The sequence below is a fragment of the Cryptomeria japonica genome, chromosome 11 (assembly GCF_030272615.1).
Source record: "Cryptomeria japonica chromosome 11, Sugi_1.0, whole genome shotgun sequence".
NCBI lineage: Eukaryota > Viridiplantae > Streptophyta > Pinopsida > Cupressales > Cupressaceae > Cryptomeria > Cryptomeria japonica.
The window spans coordinates 440154166-440167718 of record NC_081415.1 but is presented as its reverse complement, the minus strand read 5'-3'; the positions used below and the strand labels follow the sequence as shown (position 1 = coordinate 440167718).

General features: G+C 33.5%; 1 protein-coding gene across 2 annotated transcripts; it reads left to right on the top strand.

Annotated features, from left to right (window-relative positions):
• The first annotated feature begins 4898 nt into the window (after positions 1–4898).
• LOC131859854 (uncharacterized) lies at positions 4899–12384 on the top strand. Of its 2 annotated transcripts, XM_059214046.1 has the most exons (5): positions 4899–5222; positions 5354–5396; positions 11875–11965; positions 12082–12161; positions 12236–12384. In XM_059214046.1, the coding sequence occupies exons 1-5, from the start codon at positions 5197–5199 to the stop codon at positions 12359–12361; spliced, it is 366 nt and encodes a 121-aa protein (XP_059070029.1). In that variant the 5' UTR covers positions 4899–5196; the 3' UTR covers positions 12362–12384. The 2 variants fall into 2 exon arrangements, with proteins under 2 accessions (XP_059070029.1, XP_059070030.1); XM_059214047.1 differs by lacking the exon at positions 11875–11965 and having other exon boundaries at positions 4899–5244.
• Positions 12385–13553: the final 1169 nt, after the last annotated feature.

The following is a 13553-nucleotide window of genomic DNA, read 5'->3' as shown; positions in this document are numbered from 1 at the left end:
TTTTCCAATCTCCTCTTTCCGAACTAGATTTCCCAAAGAAAAATATTTTCAAAAACCCATTTTCAGAGAATTTGTGCACACCGTAACCTTCACGGGAAGCAAAAGCATTTCTTTCCCTAAAAATAACTCCCCCCCAAAATCATGCAAGATTCCCACATTAAATTCATTAATTGATTTATTTATTTTCTTTTTGTAACTCCCACACATGCAAATTTTAAATTTGAAAATTATTAAATATAGAATACTTTTAAAAATTAATTTATCTTGAGCACAATAAAATACCAAATTAAATGTCTTATTTACCAATTTAATTAATCATTTACAACAAGGATATGATAAATTTAATCATTTTACCAATAACATTAATTTTAATTTAGTCTTTCATAATTTTAATTTAATTAATTAATTAATCAATAATATTCAAATACGATTAATGTATAATATTAATCTCTTTCACAAAGATACTAGATAATCATTATACTATACGCAGGAGTAATGAATTGCGACAAACCAAAATAAGAAGACCAACAGAGCTAATGACTGACATGACCAAGCAACCAAGATACGAGGATACCTGACTGGGGACTCATTCACGTAGGAACGATGGTACGACAAGGGTCTGACTGATAACTCCAACTTCTACTTTACCATTGGGTTGTAGAGCACACCCAGACCTGAAGGTTCAGGCGGAGTCGATGCTCAATACCTACAACTGCATAAACGAACTGTCGAACATGTACATATAATTCATATAATAACATACCATGAGAAGGGAATGGAAGCGACGTAGCTTGCTCGTAAAGAGAAGTGCGGCTCTTTTCCCTTTCACCCAAGCACATCAAGGATAAAGAACAATGTATGACAGAACAATTAAACATATAATGAGTAAATCCTTCACGATCCATATATTTTTGAATCATAACTGGTAAATATAATGAGTAAATCCTAGCATCACATATATAATCCATCTCAATAATCATCTAACTGCCTAAACATAGATACTCATCATATAAACACACAATGATCATCATCATATAAATCATCATTCCAACGATCCATAAAGTAGAAATCATAAATTTAAACTACAACAAAGGTCATCCAGAGTCAAGCTAGGTTAAATCGAGTTTGATCAAGGGAGGGGAATCACACAGGATACACAAATCTTGCAAGGATCCTTAACCTTGTCAAGATAAAAGGTGGAGAAGGGGTATGTATGAATATAGAGTGAATGAGGGATAATGGAGGATAAAAGACAATGGAGGATGAGGGATAATAGATGGATGTGGCAAATAAGACAACATGGATGAAACTTGTCCCCAGTGTAAAGTGAAAAAGGATAATGGATTATGCATGACACCTGTTTACTAGGTTTTCACCATGGTACTTGCCCAAGGTGCCTGTTTGCCAGGTTTTCACCAGTGGACAATTTTTTTTCTCTTTACGTTTTTCTTTTTTTTTCTCCTTTTCATTTTTTTTTCTCACTTTTTTGAAGATAATGGATGCATGATAAGAGATGGAAGAAGGAATCAAGTGTCTCACTTCTTTGGATGGTACCCTTTAAAGATGTGTTTCAATAGACCATGGCTATGAAGGTATGCTCAAAGACGTTGGTAGGATAATGAAATGAAACAAGGGTAAGGATTTATGTAAAGGATTGGATAAGAGGAATGAAAGGATGGAAAATAGGTGTTGGATAATAGATGGGATATTGGAAGACTGGTGTATGAGTGAATGGAAATTTTGGCACACACACCTTGAGGGGTGGTCGAGTGATGGAGGAAAAGTGTATTTTGGATTTTGAGATTTTGATGGAGGAATGACAAGGGATTTTGGAACATGAGGACCCAAAATGGATTTGAAAGGTTGTAGAGGTTTAGAAGTAGGGATAGAAATCTTGGATGCCAACTTTAATTTTTTCTTAGGGTGTTGTGCTTGGAGGAGTCTCTTGGGAATCCACATGGTTTTTAAGTTTTCTTTCTTTTGCAGTTCCTTGGAATGCATTGCTTCTATAATCGCCTTAGGAACCCATATGGTTTTTGAATTTTCTCTCCTTTGTAGTTCCTTGGAATGCATTGATTCTACAAGGACCTTAGGAACCCATATGGCTTTTGAATTTTATTTATTTTGCTCAATGGGCCTTTGTGGCATTTTGTATATCTCATTTTTTTTCGGATCACTTTTTGCTTTGTTTTTACATGTTGATTAGATGAGACATGTTGATCCTTAAATGTATTTGTATTTTCAAACTCGTGGACTTTATTCTTAGCATCCAAATTTCTTGGAAGAGGAACGTGATTTATGGGTGGATAGGGATTATATGGAGGGTTGATGGATGGAGTGATTTAGGTAGATGGTGGGAAGGTTCTCAAAGATGTGTGCCTTTATCGATCCTGAATAAGGGTTGGAGGGGCATAAGGACCTAAAATGGATGAAAGGGATGAAGGGATAGGTATATATTTGGATTTAGATGGAAGGATGTTGGATTTAGCAAGGATACCAACATCTTGAAAGTAATATTTTTTGTTGGGACCATGACCATCAAGATTTTCTTTGATATGGAGGGATTCTGATGTGTCTTGTTCATGGAGGCTTGACTTCTTGCCTTGATTAATCCTTTGACTAATGGGATACTCATTTCTTTCAGAAGAAGATGTGAGTCCATTTTGAGATGGATACGAAATGAAAGAAATGATAGGGTCACAAAGTAGACCATACCCAATGAAGTGGAGGAACTCATTTGACCTATAAAAGGTTCATTAACAACTTGCACATATATGTTGGGTTCACGAGAGGGACTAAGAGAAATGATAGGATCTTTAGGTGGATATGGAGACATGATAGGATCTTTAGGTGAAATAGGAGGAATGATAGGTTCATCTCAAGAAATGGCATCTTGTGGAGGACGTGGAGGATTATGACAGAGAAATGGAGAAATAATTTGATCTTGATAGGGAAGCAAACTATTGGATAAATTAGAAAGGGTGTTTGGCTCTTCCTTTTGAATAGGATCATTTGAAAAGGTGGAAGAGGTGTCATGATCTTTCTTAGAAAGTGGATTAGGAATATAAGTTGGAAGGATTCTTAGCTCTTGAGATGAAAGTGGATATTAGAAGAAATGGAAAGGTATAAGAGGATCATCATGGGATTCTAGGGAAATAGGATATTGGTCATCCATTGGATGGGATTGAGGAGTTTTGTTGGCTTGATCTTGATTTATGATAGGACTTGTTTCTTCATTCTTCAGATTATCCTCTTGACATGGAGCCACCTCTAAGGAAAAGGTAGGATTTTGGATATGCATGGGGGATTATTGGAAGGCGTTCATGTTTTGGCATGATGCTAAAGCATTTTGGATGAGACTCTCTAGAGTGGGTATGTTTGGAATTGGAGTGCATGATGGCATAAGGTCTGAGATTTTTAAATATAGAGGAACTTGTATCAAGATTAGGATTAGCTTGGATTTCCATAGGAGATAGCCCTTGAGGTTCAATATGAAAAGTGCCATCATTAGGTTCATCGCTTGAAGTAGATGGTATAGATTATTGTTGAGAAGCTTGAGGAGATGAAGGAATGGTGGAAGAGATGAAGGCGACATGTGGAGCCTTTCTAGACACAAGTGTATTATTTTAATCATGTTTAGGAGTAGTTCCATGTTTCTCTTTGGGTGAGTCATTAGGATCTTTGATTTTGATTACATCATTATCAAGGAGGTATTGAATCTTATGTTTTAATTTCATGCAATCTGAAGTCTAATGTTTGTTTTGTCTATATGATACACATAATAGTTACACAAAAATTTACATCCTCATGGGGTTGTGTTAGGCAATGTGATAATATTGTGCTCAAGAAGCTCTTTCAAAGATGAATCAATAGATTGTATCAAAGGTGTAAATTGTCTATCTAAGGGATATTTGGAAGAAATGCGTTTTTGTCTTGGTGAAGGCTTGTCATATGATCTTTCTTGAGGTTTGGCTTTTGATTATAAATTACTTGTTTTTGTACCTTATATAGTCATTTCAACATTCCTCAAAATTTTTCATTCTTGGTATCATGAATTTGTCTCTCAAGAGGCATAATTGATTTCTTTTGTTGGACTTCAATGTCATATATTTCTCTCTTGAGATCTTGAATTTTTTGAGCCAAGGTGGTCATGGGAATATGTGATAGTTCTGATCTTTGACCTAGGACAATGAATACCACAATAGACAATATAAATTTGACTCGTCTCAATAAAATTGGATCAACTTACACATGATAGATAAATTTACCTATGATAAGATGTTTCCTAAACAAGTTTGTATCTAGACTCATACGCTCTTAAGTGTATTTTAGTCTTAAGCCCAAGTTACATTATCTAGTCCTTACAAATTCAATCTTGAACTTATTTAAATAACGATAACTATCTATTTTATATAACTACCTATTTGACCCATCTTAAGTTTTTTTGTTAAATGGATACGTTTCTTTTTTAAACTAGACCACATGGGTTGGTGGGAGACTAGACCTTGTGACCTCATGCTTTAACAATGAGCATTGTTTCACAATTTAATTGACAGTTTAGATAATACATACATAAATCACAAATGTATCTCCCTTTTATCCTCTGTTGAAATGAAATAGATATTTACTTAATATCATTTCTAAACCTCAATTTCAAACTCTTGCTTTTTTTTTAATTAAATTTTCTTTTATAAACTACCTATATATAAATACCAATAAAAATAAATAAATATCACCAAACAATAATAATCATAGACTAAAATCTAATTTATTTAATCATATTACACATAAAGTAAGTTTAATTAACTAAATCTAAATTTATTTCCACATATAATAGTATGTGGACCCCATAAAAAATGGTATAATTTTTTAAACTTTCATATTATATTTTGTCGATAGGTAATCCCTTGGGTAGGGTTACCCCGCCACCAGGAAATTATCTCACACCGTCACCGGGAAGCCTTCATGCCGGGGAAAAAAAACCTGAACGCCGCTCAAAAACATCCCGCCACGAAACACTCATGAGGGTTTCTTGTCTGACAAGTGGGAAAATCTGTCACATTGTGCTGGAAATGGCTCTGGCTCCGCGTGTTTTTGGTTCGGCCGACGTGTTTAGACCCACGTGCCCTGTTGATCATTCACCACCATCATACATCTGCGTTATATTATTGTCGGAAAGTGACGCGATCAAGACAGATGACAACAAAACCAAGCTCCTTCGGGTATTCTTTTAAATTTTTTTGGGTATCGCTTCTGCAACTTTTCTTGTGATTGGGAATTATACTAAGTTTTACTCTCAAAAGCCTTCATTTCTGATACATATTTCTATTGAATTCTCAAAAATTACTTGCAGAGGCACCAAGGTTTGTGGTTCGATTCTACCTGTGAATTATCAGGTAGGCTTTTTTGGCTCCTTCATGTGTTCTATATGTTTATTTGTCTTTTTCTTTGCGTGAGAATAAGGTTTATTTGGGTTTTCAATGTTTGTATTTATTTGACTGAAATAAAATTAGAGTTCACATTCCTCGACAATAGCAATTTTCATTGCATGGGAATAAGGTTTATTCTGATGGAGGGTTAATAGTTGTCTGATTTATTCTTCTTTCTTTTGAGATCTTGGCGGTAAATTCCTCCTTGTTTATTGGGTTCCCCTGTGTTTTTTTAGTTTCCCCTATATTGTAGATCATCATCAAATAAATAGGTTTTAGGTAGTATCTACGATGTGTTTTCTTAGTTTCCTCTATATTGTAGATCATCATCAAATAAATAGGTTTTAGGTAGTATCTACCATGTTCTGAATGCCAACTTTATCAGACTTAGGTTGAGTACTAACATATTTCACACTACTCACTACTGCATTTAGAATATTTTCTATCCTTTTTATTGTTTTTAACACATCCTGTAGTTTTTACTCTTGATCCATTTTTAGAAATTTGTGATAGAAGAACACAAAAAAAGTTGTAATCACATTGAATGCAACTCACAAAACATTCCCCCAATAATGACTTTATTGTAGAAGATGAACTGGATTATATCCCAGACCCTGAATCATGACTGCACAAGCTACATAAAATCTTGGAACAATGAAGAGGGCACCAACCTTTATCTCTGTCTCCAACACCCTTTCACCATCTATGCCCACCACCTCAACTCTTCCACTGTCTCGAGTTATGCATGTTACTTGGAAGGTTGATTCTTATGAGAATCCAGGTGAATAAAATGCATTCTGAAGCACAAATTCCATTGCACAACCATTAACATAAAAAACTTTAGTATTCTATCAAAAACCAAAATTTTGTATAGCTAAAGAGGAAGGTTACCGGATCAAGTTTAACAAGTTCTGTTGCAAACCCTAATTCCTTCAAGATTGGCAAATAAGTACTTGTGAGTACCACCATCCGACCTTCATTATTGATATCAAAATTCAATTTAGATTCTTTACAATTCTAGTCACATATTGGTGATCTAGATAACATAAAAAACTTTAGTAGTCTATCAAAAACCAAAAACATTGTATAGCTAAAGAGGAAGATTATTGGATCAAGTTTAACAAGTTTTGTTGCAAACCCTAATTCCTCCAAGATTCGCAAATAAGTACTTGTTAGTACCACCATCCGACCTCCTTTATTGATATCAACATTCAATTAAGATTCTTTACAATTCCAGTCGCAGATTGACGATCTAGAATATGGTGCAGTTCACTTCCGTCAGATCCCATGCCCTACATTTGATTTACATCACTGTATTCTCATCATTCAAACATGTCGGTTTGTAGAGATGTCTAAGAATTGTGTTTTCTTTGCTATTATTTTTTAGAACATCCAATCTCTATTTAGGAGTCTCATAGTCATTTATTTCCTTATATGTTTTCGATTTATTAGGATATTCTGAAGAATGGTGTCGCCTTCACACACTTTGGGCCATAGTCCCTACATGCCAATATGAAATTTGTTTTTTTCTCCCAAAGATTGGAGAGGAATGAGTTATCAATGTTTTATAAACTTTAACCCTCATCAGGCTAAATTACGATTACCAGAAGTTCTACCAAATTGGAGTGCCATGTTGCTCAGTTTAGGATACCGTTCTACTCTATGACTTATGAATGCCCCATAAAAATATGTGGTTCTATAACTATACATGTTGACATCAAAATTTGTTGAACCATTTGGCCTCATCTGTGGTTCTATAATTTGTTATCCCAGTTGGAGTCACTGCTGACTATAGGGATGGGAGAACCATTGTTGGATAGCTTGTCCACTTTTTCCTTGGATGTTTGAAACTCTACAATCCACCTAATGTAGGGAAGAAGTAAGCTGCAAAGGCAATTGAAACCACCAGCTTTTAAAAAAAGAGCGTTCTATAATCATCTAAATTTTTAATTGATTCATTTAGAAAATAAAATAGAAGTCATTTGAAAGGTTTTGTATGAACCCCGAGGAAAATGAACAAATAATTTCCAGCAGCCATCTATGAGTGAGTGTACTTGATCGGAAAAGACTAGATAACCATTTGCTACATGCCCAACTACAGTATCTCAAAAGAAATGAACGGAAGCATCAGTATCCTGCACATAAAACCATGCTATTAGGAAAATATAAGAGGGAAAAAATTAAGTATTGGTTTGTATTCGTTGATTTAGACTAAGAATTAATATTTAGTAGAATGGGAATTTGGAAATAAAAGCTCTATGAAATATTATTTTATATGAAACATAAGAATGAAGTAAAGAAATACTAACTTTTGGTTCTTTCTTAGATTGTTAAACCAATGCATAGAGTCTGTATCCAACCAAGAGTCTTTATTTGTATACCCAACTTAACTCTTTAGGTGAGTGGAACATATTTTACCTATATTTGTAAACAAGAAAGGTTGAGATCACCCACAAGATGGAGATAATATTTGCATACTATGCACTAGGTAAAATACAATAATACCCTCCGCATAGAGGTATCTATGTATTCCAACATACTCACCTTAGACATCCATATGATCCCACTCCTTTATTTGATATGATATATAGAAACGTCGAAATACACAGATCGTCTTTCCCACCCACAAAAAACAAATTTACTCTTCCTATGAATAGCAACGTGTTTTTCAACCCGCACAAACCAAGTTCATTCTTCCTATGATGTCTTTGTTTTGTTCATTCTACATCAATCGTCTGGATATGTAAGTATTTTTTCTAATCTACTATAGCAGTATATATGGGCACTAATGTTCAATACTCACACTGTCTTTTATAATGTTGAATATAAATAGAAGCCTCCAGGTTGAAAGACACCATGTATTGCAACATGCCCAAACCAAGTTTTTAGTTCGTGTGATATCTTGTTTGTCTTTTTTGTGTTATAAGACATTGTAGGATTTGTATCATCTGCTACAATGGTGTACATGACCATTGATGTTCAATAGTCAGATTGGCTATTTGTTAAGTTGAATATGAACAGAATGTTGTAGGTCGAAATATGCACCATGTATTGCAACATGCCCAAACCAATTTTTTAGTTTGTGTGATATCTTGTTTGTCTTTTTTGTGTTATAAGACATCATAGGATTTGTATCATCTACTGCAATGGTGTACATGACCATTGATGTTCAATAGTCAGATTGGCTATTTGTTAAGTTGAATATGAACAAAATGTTGTAGGTCGAAATATGCACCATGTTTTGCAACCAACCAAAACCAAGTTTTTAGTCTGTATGATGTCTCATTTCTTCTAACTCCACATCACTCCTCTGGATATCTTTACATTATTCAATATAACAGTGTTTGTGGAATTTGATGTTCAATATGGACACTATCTTTTGTAAGGTTCAATATGATTAGAAGTCTCCACATTGCAATACACGTGTTTATGATTCCACACAAACAAATATTTCATTTCATAAGATGTGTTTTTTACGTTAATTGGACATCAACCATCTAGATATCTAAGGATTTTTTCTATGTCCTATAACAATGTATGTAGTCATTTTGTTCAATTCTCATAGTTTGTTTATGTAATGTTAAATATGAATACAATCATTCAGGTTTAAATGCACATTGTATTTTTCAACTCATATTCTAAGTTTCCAATTCATTTATGTTATTTCTACTAATTCCACATCACTCCTCTAGATATTAAAGGTTTTTTTCTTATCCACTCTAATAGTGTATGCATCATTCAATGTTCAATACTAACGTTGTCTTTTGGTAAGATTAATATGAATCGAATCCTGCCATTTGAAATACACAAGTTCTCAACACGCACAAACCAAGTTTTCAATTCTTATGTTCTCTTATTTCTTCTAATTCCACATCACTCATTGAGAAATAAAGGTTATTTTTTTACAATATAAAATTGTGTGTGGTATTTAATTCTCAATACTAATCTATAATGTTGAATACTGATACAATCATAGAAGTTGAGATATACATAGTCTTTGTCGACTTGCACAAACAAAGTTCAGTATTCTTGTGATGTCTTTGTTCTATTCACCATACTAAAATCTAAAATCCGTATGTGTCTTGTCTCTACTACCACATTTTGCATACATGTCTACCTACGCATTTCCAGCTATAATATCTGACAACTTCCATTTCAGCACAGGCAAGCAAAATTTGTGGAATTTGGCTTTACATCTGCCAATTGCAAATTGCTTGAATGTTCCTAAAAGCCTTTTCATCAAATCCCTTATGAGCATATTGTACACAATTTTATATCTTATGAGCTGATATTGTCCTGAGGGCATTCCGTCAAGATGTTAACTTAAACAAGTTTTCCTTTTAGACGAGTTACCATATCTTTGTGGCAATTTGTTAGTCTATCTACAACTTTATATATTTTGAATGCATAGAGAGTAAATTATTTTGATTGCATAAAGAGTAAACTATTTTGAATTCATAAGTTTTATCCTCTATATTAACCTATAATCATTTGTATTTTTTGAATAAATTTATGTGTGATGTGATTTTAGCTCAAGGAGTGCATGTATCATCTTATTGTCGGTCTACATATTAATAAGTCTATATTTCTATATTAATAGAAGTGAATCACTTAGTATACTTTGGAAATTATAAGGTTACTATTCTTAAGAATCATTCTATCTAATCTATTAAGGTTGTATAGATTAAAAAAATAAATAAGGAGAAACTGGTAAACAACACAAACACGTACCCTGAAGCACATATCAGACCTTTGGAAATTATAAGGTTACTATTCTTAAGAATCGTTCTATCTAATCTATTAAGGTTGCATAGACTAAAAAAATAAATAAGGAGAAACTGGGAAACGACACAAACACGTACCCTGAAGCACATAGCAGACCTTTGGAAATTATAAGGTTACTATTCTTAAGAATCATTCTATCTAATCTATTAAGGTTTTATAGATTAAAAAAATAAATAAGGAGAAACGGGGAAACAACACAAACACCTACCCTGAAGCACATAGAAGACCTTAGTAGAGCTTGAATATTTGGGCAAGGACAGGTCAAGATGGTTCAAAATGAGTTTGGCTGCCCCAATTTGTGCTTCTGTGAGCATACTCAGATCTGAACTCAACCATACTTGATAACTCACACCTTCTAAGCTCAAAATTTCCTTGGGAAAAGATGGGCTCAAAACAACCTTGGGTACAACTTCCATTCTTGTTTCTTACTAAGAATTCAATATATATTCAATTCTAGCTATACCAAAAATTCAACCAAATATTACATACAAAACCACTATATGCATGCATGTAAGAAACACAACCCCACAAAGAACATTGATCAATGCGGTTCCATACAAGATAACAAAAAGTTAAAACTTAAAAATGAAATATAGTCTTCCCAGAATATGAATCAAATCAATTCCTCTACTCATAAATACTAGATTCAATTGAGAAACACAGAAACTAAGCTTATGCATCTGAAACCTCTTATTTTTGAAACACAGAAACTAAGTGACGAGATTGGAAAATCTAAATCCAAAACAAGTGAGGAAAGCAGATAGCAAGAAGAAGAGGAGAGATGGAAGGTCATATGTAGGCTTCGTTAATTTGCATATTGTTATGTATTTAGAAAGACATTAATTAGTTGTTTTATTGATATAGTCTGAATGCCTTTAGACATGAAAATACAGTAGGATAAAATTGTAGAAATGTACACCCAACACAAGAAGATTGGTACATGTTGATGACACTATCAAAAGAACAATTAATGTCAATTGAAAATGAGCAATTTGACTATGCAATCCACCTCTTTCCTACTAACATGGTAAGCCTTCACAATAAAAGAATGCCCAATTGTGATAAGTATAGCCACAATGACGAGAAAAAAAATAACTATGGAGGCTGATGATAAACAAATTGAAAAACAAGTCCTATTATCATCGGGCCAATGAATCATACTCACAACTAACATATGGACACAAAGAGGACTTGTCAATGGAGCTCTTTGTGTAATAATTGAAATAATTAATGACCTTGACTCTAAGCCACCCGCCATTACAATGTATATCATGGCCAGATTCGATAACTATACTAGACCCTTATGGCACCCAAAAGACCATAACACCAGTATCACTAGGCAACCTTAGACAACTACCGATAAAAATAGCATGTGCTATTACCATACATAAATCCCAAGGCTTAACACTACAAACGAAAACCATCAATACTTTTACTACAATATCCAAAGTGAAATCCTCAGATGGTGTTTGCATCAACCCAACATTCTCCAACGAGAGCTATGCTAAAAAGGAAAACAATCCATATACAGTTATAATGAGAAAGGAAGAATCTCGATTGGAACAACTCTCTTTATAAAATAGGAAGTATGTTTACGTAATCTTGTTTTGTTAATTCAATCTATATATACCGTCAATATAATGACCATTCTATTTTCCAGATTTTGGAGATTAAAATTTTAGGTGGCTTAAGGAAGTTTGAATCCAAGAAACTGAAGGCTAACACAGTCGATTACATAACTCTCATTAGTGGTATATATGATTTTAGTATCCTTATCCAATAATTCTTTTATCCTTTTTCCATCACATGCGAACTTCCATCTGATCTAGATTGCATTCATCTAATATATTTGTTTTTTGTTTGTCAGTTAATGATCCCTTTGTGATGACAACAAGAAGCACGTTTATGTTCCTGCAGATGGTTATGCACATTATATCTATGCATTGGGTATGGAATTAGATTTGTCAAATGATTTAGAGAAGTTAACTATTTAAATGGTTTTTGGCATCTAAATGTTTCAGATTTGGAAGTGTAAAGTGCACCAGCCACATTATTTTTGTGTCACCTCTGTTTTGGATTCTTCATTTTTCCTGAAAAGTTCAACATCTATTATGAATGAGAACCTGTGTATTTGTTGTTGTGGATAATAAAAGAAACATGTTCCTGCTTTTCTGTGCAATGTAACTAATTATTGATGACCCATGTAACTTCTTGTGTTTATGTATTATTTCTCTGTCTTTTGCTTATTATTACTAATGTTTTATGTTTTCAATCTGCACTTAACACTGTCTTTTGCTTATTATTACTAATGTTTTATGTTTTCAATCTGCACTTAACACTTTCTGTTGCAATAGGGTTTCTTGATATGTTTCCATTATGCTGGTTTGTTTTAAGGAAATGAAATCCACACATTCAATTTATTTGGTGCATGGAGAGATGGGATATCTCAACACCAGAAAAATTCTTGGAACAATCAATTTAAACAATGTTGGAATCCATGTGATGATTCCTATTGGGCTGAAATACAAAATCATTACATCAAAGATATGTGATGATATGTGATGTCAAGCACATTGGACAAGCATTTACAGGTACATTGAAATCTCTGAAATAAAAAATAAAATAAAAAAATGACGTCAACCATGAAAATCAACAAAAACACAAACTACTATCAGCATTACACATTGCACATTACCCAAGTGCAAGCGCTAGTAAATATACTAAATTAGTAACAATTAAACGTATTCCTTTATTCTCGAGAAAAAGAATGGAGTTGTGTCACACTTTGGGCCAACGGAGGATAGTCCGGCTGAACTCAGTTCGACCAAACTTAGTTTGGCTGGATGACTCCTCGGCTGTGTGGCGCCACGTGGTGCCGAAATGGCTAGGAGTTTGGCCGAACTACCCTTATTTGAAAAGTCAACATAAAAAAAAACCAATTTTTTTAAAATGTTGAAACTAAGGGTAGTTCGACCGAACTATCCTATGTGGCCTGCCATGTGGCACCAAAAAGGCCACTTTTTGTGCATTTTTGCTAGATTCAACTACTGGCTAATTTTTCATCAATTTCATTTTTTTTTTTCAAAAAACAAAAAGTACCCTTTTGTAGATCTGGAAGTCACGAATCCGGTCATATAATTTTTTTTACTATTTTGATAATTTTGAATATTTTTTATTAATTAAACATTGCGAGTAGCTTTTTAAAGTAAAAAAAGAGGCTGATTCGAAATTAAAAAATAAATATTGAATAAAATGAAAAAAATGAAAAAATAATTTTTCACTAGATGAGAGAATCTTCTCGAAAAGGGTATTTTTTATTTTTGGTTAATGATAAATTTA

Bases quoted from the DNA above. Each gene is read 5' to 3' on its own strand.
- LOC131859854 (XM_059214046.1), top strand. From the start codon at position 5,197: ATGACAACAAAACCAAGCTCCTTCGG. The intron at 11,966-12,081 runs GTATATATGATT...TTTGTTTGTCAG, and splicing joins TTACATAACTCTCATTAGTG to TTAATGATCCCTTTGTGATG. The intron at 12,162-12,235 runs GTATGGAATTAG...TAAATGTTTCAG, and splicing joins ACATTATATCTATGCATTGG to ATTTGGAAGTGTAAAGTGCA.